The sequence below is a fragment of the Phalacrocorax carbo genome, assembly GCF_963921805.1.
Source record: "Phalacrocorax carbo chromosome 29 unlocalized genomic scaffold, bPhaCar2.1 SUPER_29_unloc_3, whole genome shotgun sequence".
Lineage (NCBI taxonomy): Eukaryota > Metazoa > Chordata > Aves > Suliformes > Phalacrocoracidae > Phalacrocorax > Phalacrocorax carbo.
In genome coordinates this window covers 13,709-30,109 of record NW_026990233.1, presented here as the reverse complement: position 1 = coordinate 30,109, position 16,401 = coordinate 13,709, and the positions used below count along the sequence as shown (strand labels likewise).

The 16,401-nt window shown below is 68.0% G+C and overlaps 1 protein-coding gene across 2 annotated transcripts; it reads right to left on the bottom strand.

Annotated features, from left to right (window-relative positions):
* Window positions 1-2,351: 2,351 nt before the first annotated feature.
* TGM1 (transglutaminase 1) lies at window positions 2,352-14,180 on the bottom strand. Of its 2 annotated transcripts, XM_064439692.1 has the most exons (14): window positions 12,778-14,088; window positions 12,062-12,241; window positions 11,526-11,795; window positions 10,127-10,245; window positions 9,644-9,751; window positions 8,514-8,688; window positions 7,425-7,563; window positions 6,444-6,547; window positions 6,198-6,286; window positions 5,964-6,117; window positions 4,847-5,125; window positions 3,877-4,037; window positions 3,643-3,779; window positions 2,354-2,664 (listed from the first exon to the last, which is right to left on the bottom strand). In XM_064439692.1, exons 1-14 carry the CDS (start codon window positions 12,998-13,000, stop codon window positions 2,427-2,429), a joined length of 2,376 nt encoding a protein of 791 aa, XP_064295762.1. In that variant the 5' UTR covers window positions 13,001-14,088; the 3' UTR covers window positions 2,354-2,426. The 2 variants fall into 2 exon arrangements, with proteins under 2 accessions (XP_064295761.1, XP_064295762.1); XM_064439691.1 differs by having other exon boundaries at window positions 2,352-2,664; window positions 5,964-6,547; window positions 12,778-14,180.
* Window positions 14,181-16,401: the final 2,221 nt, after the last annotated feature.

Genomic DNA, 16,401 nt, shown 5'->3' with positions numbered 1-16,401 from the left:
CTGAGGTGGGTGACATCATGGGCGGAGGCTCGATGACGTCATTGGGGCGGTTGGAGGCAAAACAGGCGAAACTGGGAGTGGATGGGGCCAAACTGGGGGCGGTGGGAGGGGCGGGGCGGGGCGGGGCTCTCCCAGTGCTCCCAGTGACCCCCCCCCCCCAGAGCTGCCCCAGTGACCCCCCTGAGCTGCTCCCAGTGACCCCCCCAGAGCTGCTCCCAGTGACCCCCCTGAGCTGCTCCCAGTGACCCCCCCAGAGCTGCTCCCAGTGACCCCCCTGAGCTGCCCCAGTGACCCCCCCGACCTGCTCCCAGTGACCCCCCAGAGCTGCTCCCAGTGACCCCCCCAGAGCTGCTCCCAGTGACCCCCCCAGAGCTGCCCCAGTGACCCCCCTGAGCTGCTCCCAGTGACCCCCCCAGAGCTGCTCCCAGTGACCCCCCCAGAGCTGCCCCAGTGACCCCCCCAGAGCTGCTCCCAGTGACCCCCCCGACCTGCTCCCAGTGACCCCCCCGACCTGCTCCCAGTGACCCCCCAGAGCTGCTCCCAGTGACCCCCCTGAGCTGCCCCAGTGACCCCCCCCGACCTGCTCCCAGTGACCCCCCAGAGCTGCTCCCAGTGACCCCCCTGAGCTGCCCCAGTGACCCCCCCGACCTGCTCCCAGTGACCCCCCAGAGCTGCTCCCAGTGACCCCCCCCGAGCTGCTCCCAGTGACCCCCCAGAGCTGCTCCCAGTGACCCCCCCCGACCTGCTCCCAGTGACCCCCCAGAGCTGCTCCCAGTGACCCCCCCCGAGCTGCTCCCAGTGACCCCCCCCCGAGCTGCTCCCAGTGACCCCCCCGAGCTGCCCCAGTGACCCCCCCGACCTGCTCCCAGTGACCCCCCGCCCAGAGCTGCTCCCAGTGACCCCCCCCCGAGCTGCTCCCAGTGACCCCCCCGAGCTGCCCCAGTGACCCCCCCGAGCTGCTCCCAGTGACCCCCCGCCCAGAGCTGCTCCCAGTGACACCCCCCCCGAGCTGCCCCAGTGACCCCCCCCCAGAGCTGCTCCCAGTGACCCCCCCCGACCTGCTCCCAGTGACCCCCCAGAGCTGCTCCCAGTGACCCCCCCCAGAGCTGCCCCAGTGACCCCCCCGAGCTGCCCCAGTGACCCCCCCCGAGCTACTCCCAGTGACCCCCCGCCCAGAGCTGCTCCCAGTGACCCCCCCGAGCTGCTCCCAGTGACCCCCCGCCCAGAGCTGCTCCCAGTGACCCCCCCCCAGAGCTGCCCCAGTGACCCCCCCGAGCTGCCCCAGTGACCCCCCCCGAGCTACTCCCAGTGACCCCCCCCCGACCTGCTCCCAGTGACCCCCCCGAGCTGCTCCCAGTGACCCCCCCGACCTGCTCCCCCGCCCAGAGCTGCCCCAGTGACCCCCCCGAGCTGCTCCCAGTGACCCCCCGCCCAGAGCTGCTCCCAGTGACCCCCCCGACCTGCTCCCAGTGACCCCCCAGAGCTGCTCCCAGTGACCCCCCCCAGAGCTGCCCCAGTGACCCCCCCCAGAGCTGCTCCCAGTGACCCCCCCCGAGCTGCTCCCAGTGACCCCCCCCCCAGAGCTGCTCCCAGTGACCCCCCCCCAGAGCTGCTCCCAGTGACCCCCCCCGACCTGCTCCCAGTGACCCCCCCGAGCTGCTCCCAGTGACCCCCCCCAGAGCTGCCCCAGTGACCCCCCCAGAGCTGCCCCAGTGACCCCCCCCCGAGCTGCCCCAGTGACCCCCCCCGAGCTGCTCCCAGTGACCCCCCCGAGCTGCTCCCAGTGACCCCCCGCCCAGAGCTGCTCCCAGTGACCCCCCCCCAGAGCTGCCCCAGTGACCCCCCCGAGCTGCCCCAGTGACCCCCCCCGAGCTACTCCCAGTGACCCCCCCCCGACCTGCTCCCAGTGACCCCCCCCGAGCTGCTCCCAGTGACCCCCCCGACCTGCTCCCAGTGACCCCCCGCCCAGAGCTGCTCCCAGTGACACCCCCGAGCTGCTCCCAGTGACCCCCCAGAGCTGCTCCCAGTGACACCCCCGACCTGCTCCCAGTGACCCCCCAGAGCTGCTCCCAATGACCCCCCCAGAGCTGCTCCCAGTGACCCCCCCGAGCTGCTCCCAGTGATCCCCCCGCCCTCCCAGCGCCCCCCGTCACCCTCCCAGCGCCCCCAGTACCCCCCCCGCCCTCCCAGCGCCCCCCGTCACCCTCCCAGCGCCCCCAGTACCCCCCCCCGCCCTCCCAGCGCCCCCCGTCACCCTCCCAGCGCCCCCCGTCACCCTCCCAGCGCCCCCAGTACCCCCCCCCCCGCCCTCCCAGCGCCCCCCGTCACCCTCCCAGCGCCCCCAGTACCCCCCCCGCCCTCCCAGCGCCCCCCGTCACCCTCCCAGCGCCCCCAGTACCCCCCCCCCGCCCTCCCAGCGCCCCCCGTCACCCCCCGGTGCTGCCGGCCGGCGGGGGGGCGCGGCGGCGGGCGCGGCGCGGGCGCCGGGGGGGGCTCCCGGTGCTGCCGGCGGCCCCGGCTGGGGCGGGGGCGACGTCGAACTGGAGGGTCCCGTGCAGCGGCCCCAGGCGGGGGCTCTCGAGGGCGGCCACCAGGCGCCGGCGGCCGGGGCGCAGCGGGAGCACGGCCTGGCGCAGCCGCACCGTCTGCCCCGGCCCCACCGACCTGCGGGGGCGCGGGGTCACCCCGGCCGCGGGGCCCCCCCGGGGACCTGGGGCCCCCCCCGACACCGGGGTTCCCGTCCCGCCCCCCCCCCCCCCCCCCATCCCTGGTCGGGCCCCAAACGCCTCCCCCCATCCTGGGGCACCCCCCCCCCGCCCCCCCATGCCCGGGCATCCCCCCCAAATATCCCTGCAGCGCCCCGCCCCCCCCATGCCCGGGACCACCCAAAACGACCCCCCAGTCCATCCCCAGGTGTCCCCCAACGCCCACCGGCACCCCCCAGAGGCACCCCGGTGCCCCCCACTGCCCTCTGGCACCCATCAATGGCCCCCCAGTGCCACCCAAAGGCCCCCTGGCACCCCCCACCGCCCCCAAAGGCCCCCCAGCGCCTCCCTGGCACGCCTAAAGGCCCCTCACTGCCCCCCAGCACCCCCCGGCACCCCCAAAGGCTCCCTGGTGCCCCCCACTGCCCCCTGGCACCCATCAATGGCCCCCCAGTGCCACCCAAAGGCCCACTGGTGCCCCCCAAAGCCCCCCCAGCGCCCCCTACCGCCCCACCACCACTCCCCAGTGCCCCCCAGCACCCTCCTGGTGCCCCCAAAGGCCCCCTGGTATCCCTCAAAGGTCCCCCAGCACCCCCCACCGCCCCCCCAGTGCCACCCCGGCGCCCCCAAAGGCCCCCCACCGCCCCCCCAGCGCCCCCCCGGCACCCCCCCGGCGCCCTCTAATGCTCCCTGGTGCCCCCCACCGCCCCCTGGCACCCATCAATGGCCTCCCAGTGCCCCCCAAAGGCCCTCCAGCGCCCCCCAAAGGCCCCCCGGTGCCCCTCAAAGGCCCCTGGCGTCCCCCACTGCCCCCCCACCGCCCCCCAGAGCCCCCCAGCACCCCTAAAGGCCCCCTGGTGCCCCCCAAAGGCCCCCTGGCACCCCCCAGCGCCCCCGCGGTGCCCGCCCCAGCCCCCCGCGCCCCCCGCGCCCTCACCCCAGCCGCAGGGCCTTGGGGCAGGAGATGCCCGCGCCCTCCATGCGCAGGGTGGCCCCGCTCAGCGTGTCGGGAAGCGGGTTCTGGAAAACCACCTGCACCGGGGTCTCCTCCCCCACCACGGCCGGCGCCAGCAGCTGCCGACAGAGCGGGGCCGCGCGTTGGGGGGGGGTGGGGGGGTCCCGCCGCGGGGGTCGCGGCCCCCCCCCCCTCGCCCCCCGCCCCCGGCCGTACCGTGAGGGTGAGCTCGGGCGCGTGCAGCCGGACCCGCAGCTCCTTGGCCACCACTTGCCCCGTCTCCTCCACGGCCCCGGCCACCGTCAGCTTCAGGGCGTCCTGGTCGCCCACGTGCGGCCCGTACTCGGCGTAGGCCACCGTCATCGTCACCGTCTCCTCTGGGGGGGGACGGACAGGGGACGTCGGGGACCCCCGCCGGACCCCCGCGGCCGGGAGGGAGCCACCCGTGCTCCCGGGGCAGCGCTTCCCTCGGGCGCCGGGGGGACCCGGGGGGACCCGAGGGTCACTGGGGGTCTCAGGGGGTCACTGGGGGTCTCAGGGGGTCTTGGGGGGGTCACTGAGGGGTCTTGGGGGTCTCTGGAGGGTCACTGGGGGTCACTGGGGGTCTTGGGGGGTCTCTGGAGGGTCACTGGGAGTCTCGGGGTCACTGGGGGGTCACTGGGGGGTCACTGGGGGGTCACTGGGGGTCTTGGGGGGGTCTCTGGAGGGTCACTGGGGGTCACTGGGGGGTCACTGGGGGGTCACAGCGGGTCACGGGGGGTCTCGGGGGGTCACTGGGGCGTCACTGGGGCGTCACTGGGGGTCTCGGGGTCACTGGGGTCCTCAGGGGGTCTTGGGGGGTCTCTGGAGAGTCACTGGAGGGTCTCCGGGGGTCACTGGGGGTCTCAGGAGGGGTCACTGGGGGGTCTCGGGGGGATCACGGGGGGGTCACTGGGGGGTCTGGGGGTGTCTCAAGGGGTCACTGGGGGGTCTCTGAGGGGGTCACTGGGGGGTCTCGGGGGGTCACTGGGGGGTCACGGGGTCACTGGGGATCTCAGGGGGTCACGGGGGGTCACTGGGGGGGGTCTTGGGGGGTCTCTGGGGGGTCACTGGGTCACTGGGGGTCTTGGGGGGTCACTGGGGATCTCAGGGGGTCACGGGGGGTCACTTGTGGGTCTCCGGGGGTCTCCGGGGTGTCGGGCCTCACCCTGCCCCGGCGGCACGGCGCGCCGGTGCTGCTCCTGCCGGAACGGCGCCCCGGCGATGCCGGTGTAGCGCACGGCGCAGAGGGAGAGGCGGAGGCGGAGCGTGCGAGGCTCCACCCCGTCGTTCCGGGCCACCGCCCGCAGCTCCAGCTCCGCCCCCGCCACCGCCGGCCCCGCCCCCACCGTCACCGTCACCTCCCCCAAGGAGGGGGTCCCCTGGGTGCGGGGGCGGGAGCCGTGGGAGGTGGCGGTGGAGACGGCGCGGCGCTCCTCCTCCGAGCCTGCGGGCGGCAGCGGTCGGGGGTCAGGGGGCGCCGGGGGGGGGGGGTCAAGGGGCGGGGCTGACGTTGCGCCACGGGGTCACGCGTTGGGAGGGCACGGGGTCAGCGGTCAATGGGTCAAGGGGTCCTTGGGTTGGGGGTCAAAGGGGAGGGGTGAAGGGGCTGGAGGTCATGGGGTCAGGGTCAAAGGGTTGGGGGTCAAAGGGAAGGGGTCAAGGGGTGAGGGGTTAAAGGGTTGGGGTCAAGGGGTCAGGGGTCAAAGGGGAGGGGTCAAGGGGCTGGAGGTCAAAGGGTCGGGGTCAAATGGGTTGGGGGTCAAAGGGAAGGGGTCAAGGGGTGAGGGGTTAAAGGGTTGGGGGTCAAAGGGAAGGGGTCAAGGGGTCAGGGTTAAAGGGTTGGGGGTCAAAGGGAAGGGGTCAAGGGATCAGGGTTAAAGGGTTAGGGTTAAGGGATCAGGGGTCTAAGGGGAGGGGTGAAGGGCTTCGGGGTCAAAGGGGAGGGGTCAAGGGGTCAAAGGGAAGGGGTCAAATGGGTCGGGGGTCAAAGGGAAGGGGTCAAATGGGTTGGGGGTCAAAGGGAAGGGGTCTCAGGTCAACAGGTCGAGGGAAACGGGGTCTTGAGGTTGGGGGGATGGTTGTAGGTGCCGGGGTCAAAGGGTACAGGTTGCGGGGCGGGGCAAGGGGCGGGGCCCCGGGTCAAGGTCAAGGGTCGCGGACCAACAGGTGGAGGGTCCCCGCGTGGGGCCGAGGAACGGCGGGGTTGAGGGTCGTTGGGTCACGGGGGTGGGGGAGGCTACGAAGGCTACGGGGTCGAGGGGTGCCAGGGGGCGGGGCCTCACCCTCGGGGTGCTTGTACTGGTGGGTGACGTCCAGCCGGGCGCCGGACCCCGCCCCCAGGGTGCTGATGCGGCGCCCGATGGCGCCCTCCTCCACGTGCACCACGGCGAAGGCGCCGTTGGGCTGCCGCTGCCAGTAGACCTTGTCGCTGTTCACCTGAGGGCCCGCCCCCTCGTTACAGCGGGCCACGCCCACCGCCCCGCCCGGAGGCCCCGCCCGGAGGCCCCGCCCCCTACCTCCGCGAAGACGAAGGGGGTGTCGTACTTGAGGAAGACCTCGCCGTTCTTCACCGCCGTCACCGAGCACGGCCCGCAGCAGAACAGCCCTGGCCACCGGCACGGGCCGGTGAGGACCAGGGCGGGCCAGCACGAGCCCCCCGCGCCCCCGCGGCGGCGCTTCCCCCTCCCGCAGCCCACCGGCCCCCGGCGGCCCCCAGGCCTCCTCCCGGTGCCTCCCAGCACGGACCAGCAGGAGCCCGTTACCGCTGCTGGTCTCCTGGGGGGTGGCGTCGACCACCTGCCACCCGTCGTAGCCGTCGGGGAGGTCGGGGCGCTTCATCCAGCAGTCGTTCCACACGTGGAAGTTCCTGCGCGGCCCCGGATAAACCAGTACGGACCAGTACGGACCAGTACGGACCAGCGCGGGCTGCCACGAACCAGTCCGTTCCAGGATAAACCACCGTGCACCAGAAGGGCCGAGGACGAGCCTCCCGGCCCCTACATCAGCCGGTCGTGCCCCCGCGGCCCCCAGACCCCCTCCCGGCACCCCCTTCCCAGCCCAAACCAGCCTAAACCAGCCTAAACCAGCCAAAACCCGCCAAAAACCAGCCAAAAACCGCCAAAAACCAGCCAAAAACCAGCCTAAACCAGCCAAAAACCAGCCAAAAACCAAAAACCGCCAAAAACCAGCCAAAACCAGCCAAAACCAGCCCAAACCATCCCAAACCAGCCCAAACCAGCCAAAAACCAGCCCAAACCCAGCCCAAACCAGCCAAAAACCAGCCCAAACCAGCCAAAAACCAGCCTAAACCAGCCCAAACCAGCCCAAACCAGCCAAAAACCAGCCCAAACCAGCCCAAAACCAGCTAAAACCAGCCAAAACCAGCAAAAACCAGCCAAAAACCAGCCTAAACCACCCAAAACCACCCAAAACCAGCCCAAACCAGCCCAAACCCAGCCCAAACCAGCCCAAACCAGCCAAAAACCAGCCCAAACCCAGCCCAAACCCAGCCCAAACCAGCCAAAAACCAGCCCAAACCCAGCCCAAACCCAGCCCAAACCAGCCAAAAACCAGCCCAAACCCAGCCCAAACCCAGCCCAAACCCAGCCCAAACCAGCCCAAACCCAGCCCAAACCCAGCCCAAACCAGCCCAAACCCAGCTAAAACCAGCCCAAACCAGCCCAAACCAGCCCAAACCCAGCCCAAACCAGCCCAAACCAGCCCAAACCAGCCCAAACCAGTACCAGACGGAGTCGGTGTTGAGGCGCTCCAGGGGCCGCATGTTCTCGTCGAAGTAGATGTCGGTGGTGAGCGAGACGTCGGTGTCGTGGGCCGAGTTGTAGTTGGTGACGGTGCGGGTGGGGAAGCCCAGGCACCGCAGCACTGCGGCACCAGTACGGACCGGTACGGACCAGTACGGACCAGTGCGGAGCAGTCCGGCCCAGTACGGCCCAGTATGGACCGGTACGGACCAGTATGGACAAGTACAGAGCAGTACGGTTCAGTATGGACCAGTACGGACCAGTGCGGAGCAGTCCAGCCCAGTACGGCCCAGTATGGACCAGTACGGACCGGTATGGACCAGTACGGACCAGTATGGAGCAGTACGGACCAGTACGGCCCAGTACGGTTCAGTATGGACCAGTACGGAGCAGTACGACCCAGTACGGTTCAGTATGGACCAGTACGGAGCAGTACGGCCCAGTACGGACCAGTATGGACCAGTACGGAGCAGCACGGACCAGTATGGAGCAGTACAGACCAGTATGGACCAGTACAGACCAGCACGGACCAGTATGGACCAGTACGGAGCAGCACGGACCAGTATGGAGCAGTACAGACCAGTATGGACCAGTACAGACCAGTACGGCCCAGTATGGACCAGTACAGACCAGTACGGACCAGCACGGACCAGTATGGACCAGTACGGCCCAGTATGGACCAGTACAGACCGGTACGGTCCAGCACGGACCAGTACGGCCCAGTATGGACCAGTACAGACCGGTACGGACCAGCACGGACCAGTACGGACCAATACGGCCCAGTACCAAAGCGTGTGTCTCAGGGGTTCACTTGTCCCCCCTGCAAGAGGCTCCCATCTGCCTTCCAGTGACCCCCAGGGCACCCCGGACCCCCTCCCAGTACGAACCAGCCTATAATCGGGTCAGACCAGTATAAACCAGTACGAAGCATGCGTATTAAGCTCCACTTATCCCAGCTCTGGAGGCTGCAGTCTGCCTCCGCGTGGCTCCCAGGGGCCCCCCGCGCCCCCTCCCCCCGCGCCCCTGGGTCACACCGGTGGCAGCCGGCCGGGGGGCGGGGGGGGGACGCACCGGTGGTCATGACGCCGGCGAAGACCCAGCACTGGCCGTAGCGCACGGGGGCGCCGGCGCTGTGGTACGAGCGGAGGATGTCGACGGAGCCGGCCCAGGACGAGGGGTTGGTGCCCTGGGCGTAGTCGCCCGTCCAGTTGCCCACCAGCACCCCGTTGTCGTCCAGCGAGTTCACCTGGGGCACCCCGAAACCTCAGCGGGGGGTGGGGCACCCCCTCGCGCCCCCCGCACAGGGGGAACCCGGGAGCCCCCCGTCGAGGTGCCTCCAAAAGCCATTGGAACCCCCCCGAAACGCCAGTAGGGCACCCCCAAAATCTGAGCGCACCCCCAAAAATCAACAGAACCCAACAGACGCCCTGAAGTGGTGGGATGCCCCCCCCCCCCCAGTCCCACTGAGAACCCCCCAAAATATCATCAGAACCCAGCAAAAGGCCAAAGAGCCCCCCCAAAACCGCATGGAAATGCCCCCAAACCCCAACAACCCCCCCAAAGTCATCAGCACCCCCAAATCCCAACAACCCCCCCAAAGTCCTCAGAACCCCCCAAACCCCAACAACCCCCCCAAAGTCATCAGAACCCCCCAAACCCCAACAACCCCCCAAAGTCATCAGAACCCCCCAAACCCCAACAACCCCCCCAAAGTCATCAGAACCCCCCAAACCCCAACAACCCCCCCAAAGTCACCAGAACCCCCCAAATCCCAACAACCCCCAAAGTCACCAGAACCCCCCAAAATCCCATCAACCCCCCCCAAAGTCCTCAGAACCCCCCAAATTCCCATCAACCCCCCCCAAAGTCCTCAGAACCCCCCAAAATCCCATCAACCCCCCCCAAAGTCACCAGAACCCCCCAAAATCCCATCAATCCCCCTCAAAGTCACCAGAACCCCCCAAAACCCAACAACCCCCAAAGTCACCAGAACCCCCCAAAACCCAACAAACACCCCCCCAAAGTCACCAGAAGCCCCCCAAACCCCCACATCCCACCCCAAAACTCCATGTGGTCCCCCCCAAACACCACATTGCCCCCCCAGACTCCCTTTGAGCACCCCAAAACCTGCATAAGTGACACGCCCCCCCCCCCAATCCCCTAAGTCGCCTCAAACCCTCGCGATTCACCCCAAAACCCACCATGGCGGAGACGACGCGGGAGACCATGACGGGGTCCCCCCGGGCGCTGTGGGGCATCCCCCGGCGGTCCAGGATGTACAAGCACGCTTCAAGCACCCCTGCGTCGAACTGGGGGACCCCCCCCAAATCAGGGGTGCCCCCAGAGCCTCCCGAGTCACCCCCAAAATCGACCCCTCCCAGATGCAAAATGTGGTTTCAGGGACCCCCCCCCAATATTACGGGGACGTGGGAGGGTTTTGAGACGCGACTTGGGGGTTTCGGGGACCCTCGTGATTATTTTGGGGAGCCCCTGCGCTTCTTTTGGGGGCTCCCCCCCAATGTTTAGGGTCCTCCGCCTGAGGATATCCCCAAATTTTGGGGCCGCCCTGCCGTTTTTGGGGGTCTCCGCTGCATTTTAGCGCCCCGTTTTCCGGGGTCTCCCCGCTCCGTGAGGCCTTGGGGGGGGTGTGGGGTGGGGGGTGCCCCCGCCCGGTTTCGGGGTACCTGCCCGTAGTTCCAGGCGCGCTCGGCGATCTGGTCCTCGGTGCCGTAGAAGATGCGCCCCGTCTCGTTCAGGACGTACTCGTTCAGGTCGCTCGTTTTCTCCATGTAGACGTGGTCGTCTGCGGGCGGGGACCCCGGCGTCACCGGCCCCGCCCCGCCCCGCCCCGCCGGGGAGCCCCGAAACCGCCACGGCTGCCCGCGGGGAGTCCGGAAACCGCCGCGTCCGCAGCGCGCCCGTTGCCCAAAGCCGGGGGCTTTTTGCCCCGAAGCTGGGGTTTTTTGCCCCGAAGCCGGGGGTTTTTGCCCCGAAGCTGGGGGTTTTTTGCCCCGAAGCCAGGGGTTTTTTGCCCCAAAGCCGGGGTTTTTTGCCCCGAAGCCGGGGGTTTTTTGCCCCGAAGCCGGGGGGTTTTTTGCCCCGAAGCCGGGGGTTTTTTGCCCCGAAGCTGGGGGTTTTTTGCCCCGAAGCTGGGGGTTTTTTGCCCCGAAGCCGGGGTTTTTTGCCCCGAAGCCGGGGGTTTTTTGCCCCGAAGCCGGGGTTTTTTGCCCCAAAGCCGGGGTTTTTTGCCCCGAAGCCGGGGTTTTTTGCCCCAAAGCCGGGGTATTTTGCCCCAAAGCTGGGGGTTTTTTGCCCCAAAGCTGGGGGTTTTTTGCCCCAAAGCCGGGGTTTTTTGCCCCAAAGCTGGGGTTTTTTGCCCCGAAGCTGGGGGTTTTTTGCCCCAAAGCCAGGGTTTTTTTGCCCCGAAGCCGGGGTTTTTTGCCCCGAAGCCGGGGGTTTTTTGCCCCAAAGCCGGGGGTTTTTTGCCCCAAAGCCGGGGGTTTTTTGCCCCGAAGCCGGGGGGTTTTTTGCCCTGAAGCCGGGGGTTTTTTGCCCCGAAGCCGGGGGTTTTTGCCCCGAAGCTGGGGTTTTTTGCCCCGAAGCCGGGGGTTTTTTGCCCCGAAGCTGGGGGGTTTTGCCCGAAGCTGGGGTTTTTTGCCCCGAAGCCGGGGGTTTTTTGCCCCGAAGCCAGGGTTTTTTTGCCCCGAAGCCGGGGTTTTTTGCCCCGAAGCCGGGGGTTTTTTGCCCCGAAGCTGGGGTTTTTTGCCCCAAAGCCGGGGGTTTTTTGCCCCAAAGCCGGGGATTTTTGCCCCAAAGCTGGGGTTTTTTGCCCCAAAGCCGGGGGTTTTTTGCCCCAAAGCCGGGGATTTTTGCCCCAAAGCCGGGGTTTTTTGCCCCAAAGCCGGGGTTTTTTGCCCCAAAGCTGGGGGTTTTTTGCCCCAAAGCCGGGGGTTTTTGCCCCGAAGCCGGGGGTTTTTGCCCCGAAGCCGGGGATTTTTGCCCCAAAGCCGGGGGTTTTTGCCCCAAAGCCGGGGGTTTTTGCCCCAAAGCCGGGGTTTTTGCCCCGAAGCGGGGCCGCCTCACCCGGGCACCAGGGGTTGAAGAGGAGGAAGAAGTCGTTGGCGTCGTCGAAGGGGGCCGCGTACTCCCCCGCCCCCGTGCGCGTCTTGACGCTGAGGCGGTAGCGGCCGATGGGCGCGTTGGGCGGGGCCGTGAGGCAGAGGTTGAGGGCGGGGCCTCCGGGACGCTCCGCCCCTTCTTCTAGCTCCTCTTCCTCGGCCGTCCAACCGGTGGCCGAGCTCTCGCCCAATGGGATGAGGACGTGGGTGCCCTTTGCCACCTGCGGGTTGGGGCCTGCGGGGTGACATCACCGCCCCGGGCGTGAGGTCATCGCCTGGGCAGGTGAGGTCATCGCGCCCCCCCCCCCACCCGGGGAGGGGCGAGGCCGAGGGCTCCGTGGGTCAGGGCGTGGCAGGCCGGGTGATGCCACCGCCGCCGCCGCCGCCGAGCCCTGGGTGACGCCATCGCGCCCCTATTGCGCCACGCGTCGCCCAGCCCCACCCCCAGCTGCCCGCACCGCGCGGCCCCGCCCAGGCGGCCCCGCCCAACCGGCCCCCCACCGAGGGTGAGCTCCACGCAGAGGCCGTCGTCCGCGGGGTCGAAGGGCCGGGGCAGGAGGACGCGCAGGCGGAAGGGCTGCCCCCGGCGCACCACGAGGCGGGGGCAGGCGAATTCAGAGGTGTGGTGAGCCACGCGATCGGCCGCCGAGCCCACCACGAGCCCCCGGGGCGCCAGCTGGCCTGGGGGGGCGCGGGGGACACAGGCGGTCAAAGCCCCGCCCCGGAACCCCCCAAACGGCCCCGAAAACCCCGTGTGAATCCCGTCCCCGGAAACCCCAACCCCACCCTTTTTCTCCCAAATGGGGAGCCCCGAAACCACTCTTTCCCCACCCCGGGGAGCCCTGAAACCGCGCTTTCACCCACAGGGGAGCCCCGAAACCACCCTTTTTCTCCAAAATGGGGTGCCCTGAAACCGCCCTTCCCCCACCCCAGGGAGGCCTTGAAACCGTCCTTTCCCCCTGGGGAGCCCCGAAACCGCCCTTTCCCTGCCCGGGGAGCCCCGAAACTGCCCTTTCCCCACCCGGGGAGCCCCAAAACTGCCCTTTCCCCCCCTGGGGAGCCCCAAAACCACCCTTTCCCCACCCGGGGAGCCCTGAAACCACCCTTTCCCCCCCAGGGAGCCCCCAAACCACCCTTTCCCACCCGGGGAGCCCCCAAACCGCCCTTTCCCCACGCCAGGGAGCCCCAAAACGGCCCCCGACACGCCCCGCACCGACCTGGTCGCAGGGGCTGGGGGGGCCGGTGCCCCGGGACTTCTCCAGGCGGGGGCTCCCAGTCCTCGGTGCCGCGGCGGCAGCAGCCGCAGCAGCCACAGCAGCCGCCCAGGCGGCGCCAGAAGCCCCGGCGGGGGCGGGGGGCAGGGGCGGGGGGTGCCCCCCGCGGGCGGAAGCTGGCGGCCGCCCAGCGGCCCGGGTCCAGGCGGGGGTCGGCGTCCGGCATCGCCTGCGGGGCACCGCAGAGACCAGTCTGGACCAGTACAGACCACCAGGAGACGGTCAGAGGTGCTACGGGCCACCAGGGACCAGTCGATCTTCTGGAATGGCCCGTTAGTGCCTCCAGGCTCCTCCCAGTATGACCAGTAAGACCAGTATGGGCCAGTACAGCTCGTTAAAGACTGGCAGGGACCCATAAAGACCAGCATGGGCCAGCAGAAGAGATCGGAAACCAACAGGAACCACCACGAACCCTAAGACCTTCCAGAATGGCCCATTAATGCCTCCAGACCCTTCCCAGTACGACCAGTAAGACCACTATGGACCTGCACAGCTCATTAAAGACCAGCATGGACCAGCAGAAGACAGCAGAAACCAGTAGAAACCACCACGAACTACTAAGACCTTCTGGATTGGTCCATTAAAGCCTGCAAACTTTGCCCATTGTGACCAGTATGGCCCAGTACAGTGCATTCGGGACCAGCACGGACCCGTGGAGCAGAGCAGAAACCAGTAGGAACCACCACGAGCTGATAAGGCCTTCTGGAACGGCCCGGCCCATTAATGCATCCAGGCCCTTCCCAGTATGACCAGTAAGAACAACATGGACCAGTAGAATTCATTAAAGCCTGGCATGGACCAGTGGAAGACAGAAGACACCAGTAGGAACCACCACGAACCTTTAAGACCTTCCGGAATGACCCGTTAAAGCCTCCAGACCTTTTCTGGTGCAACCAGGAAGACCAGTATGGACCAGTATAGCTTACTGACGACCAGTATGGACCAGTAAAGACCCGCACAGAGCAGCGTAAGAGCGCAGAAACCAGTACGGACCACCACAGGCCAGTAGGATCTTCCAGAATGGGCCGTTAAAGCCTTCAGGCCCTTCCCAGTACGGCCAGTAAGACTGGGATGGGCCAGTAGAAGGGCGTACAAACGGATACAGACCAGTACAAGCCATTAGAAACCAGTAGGAACCAGAGTTCACCGCCACACACCAGTATGAGCCTCTGGAACAACCGACTGAAGCCACCCAGCCCTTCCCAGTAGAGCCCAGCAGCATCCCCGTCCCCCCGGCACAGGCCGGTCCCCCCCGCCGGGCTCCCAGCACGGCCCAGCGCCTTCCCAGTCCTTCCCAGTCCTTCCCAGCGCTCCACCCGAGCCTGGCGCCGGAGGGACCCAGCGTCCGGGCCTGCCCGAGCAACCTCCCCCCACCGCCTCCTCCCCCGCCGCGCGGGACCGGCCGTCCGGGAGCGCTCCCCGCCCGACCAGTTCCCCCAGTCTGCCCAGTTCCCCCCTTCCAGCGCTCGCGCCGCTCCCAGCAGCCCCCCGAAGTGCTCCCAGGAGCCCCCCCGTGCTCCCAGTGAGCCCAGTTACCCCCTCCCAGTGCTCTCGGTAGCCGCAGTGCTCCCAGTTGGCCCCTCCCAGCGCTTCCAGTAACACCAGTTACACCCTCCCAGCGCTCCCAGTAACCTCAGTGCTTCCAGTTACCCCCCTAGTTTGTCCAGCAGCCCCAGTAACCCCCTCCCGTGCACCCAGTCCGCCCAGTGCCTGTTTGTCCCCCACCCAGCCACCTCAGTGCTCCCAGTAACCTCCTCCCAGTGCTCCCAGTAACCCGCTCAGAGTCTTCCCAGAAACCCCTTCCCAGTACTCCCAGCAGCCCCCTCTGTATCCTCCTGGTAAATCTGCTAACCCCTACCAATGCTCCCAGTTTGCCCAGTACCCCCCTCCCAGTCCTCCCAGTAAACCCCTCCCTTGCACCCAGTTTGCCCAGTACCCTTCTCCCAGTCCTCCCAGTACACCCCAGTCCTACCAGCAACCCCCTCTGGGTCCTCCCAGACCTTTCAGTAGCTCTGTGAACCCCTCCCAGTGTTCCCAGCTTGCCCAGTAACCCCCTCCCAGTATTCCCAGCATCTCCCCAGTCCTCCCAGTAACCCACTCTGGGTCCTCCCAACCCTGCTAACACATCCCCACGCTCCTAGCTTGCCCAGTAATCCCTGCCCAGTGCTCCCAGTAAACCCAGTTAACCCCCTACGCCAGCCTCCCACGCCTCCCAGTTTGCCCAGTTACCCCTTCCAGCCATCCCAGCGCCCCGATCCCCTCTCCCAGTCACCCCAGCATCCCCAGTACCTCCCAGTGGCCCCCAGCACTTCCAGTACCCCGCACTCACTGGCACTAGTAGATCAAGGGAAAGGGGTGTGACCTTGGGAGGAAGGGGCGGGGCTCACGCAGGACACGCCCCCATATTGCCCCACACCTGGGGAGGGGAGGGGTGTCCAGGAGGGGGGGGAGGGGGGCACTGGGCGCTCCCTTGGCCCCTCCTAGGATCACTATGTGGCATGGGGGGCTGCCATGGGGTGGGGCCATGGCTCACTATGTGGCAAGGGGGGCTGCCATGGGGTGGGTTAATGGCTCACTATGTGGCAGGGGGAGCTGCCATGGAGCAAGGCGATAGCTCACTATCTGGCAAGCGGGGCTGCCATGGAGCAGGGCACTGGCTCACTATGTGGCGGGGGGGCTGCCATGGGGTGGGGCAATAGCTCACTATGTGGCATGGGGGGCTGCCATGGGGTGCGGCCGTGGCTCACTATGTGGCAAGGGGGGCTGCCATGGAGCAAGGCGATCGCTCACTATCTGGCAAGCGGGGCTGCCATGGAGCAGGGCACTGGCTCACTATGTGGCGGGGGGGGCTGCCATGGGGTGGGGCAATAGCTCACTATGTGGCAGGGGGGGCTGCCATGGGGTGGGGTAATGCCTCACTATGTGGCAAGGGGGGACTGCCATGGAGCGGGGCCATGGCTCACTATGTGGTGGGGGGCTGCCACGGGGTGGGGCACTGGCTCACTATGTTGCAATGGGGGCTGCCATCAAGCAGGTCGATGGCTCACTATGCAGCAGGGGGCTGCCATGGAGCAAGGCGATAGCTCACTATCTGGCAAGGGGGGCTGCCATTGAGCACGGCAATAGCTCACGATGTGGCAAGGGGGGCTGTCATGGGGTGGGGCACTGGCTCAGTATCTGGCATGGGGACGCTATGGGGCAGCGATCTAGGGTCACCAGCAGGTGAACTATGGGGCAGGGCTGCCAACTCACTATTTAGCAAGGGGGCCCTACGGGGCAGGGCGCACCCCGGGGCAGGGAGTACTCACTATTTGGCAGGTGCGGCTCACTATTTGGCCGGGGGGCACCTCTGGGTGCGGATCACAATTTGACAGGGAAGGCGTTCCCGGAGCGGCTCGTTATTTGGCAAGGGAAGGGGCTGCAGGGCAGGCCAGGCTCACTTTTTGGCAGGGCCGGGCTGACGCAGCCGCCCCCGGGGCGGGGGAGCGCAGCCGAACGGGTCCTGCCGCTGCCCCGCCCCCCGCCCCGCCCCCCTGCGGTTTGGGGTGCCCGGGAGGTGCCGGGGCC

Coding starts and splice junctions, on each gene's coding strand:
- TGM1 (XM_064439691.1), bottom strand. CDS start 13,000: ATGCCGGACGCCGACCCCCGCCTGGACCCGGGCCGCTGGGCGGCCGCC. Junction 10,246..11,525: donor CTTCAACCCCTGGTGCCCGG/GTGAGGCGGCCC, acceptor CCCCGCCCGCAG/ACGACCACGTCTACATGGAG. Junction 4,038..4,846: donor CGCCGTGCCGCCGGGGCAGG/GTGAGGCCCGAC, acceptor GTCCCCCCCCAG/AGGAGACGGTGACGATGACG.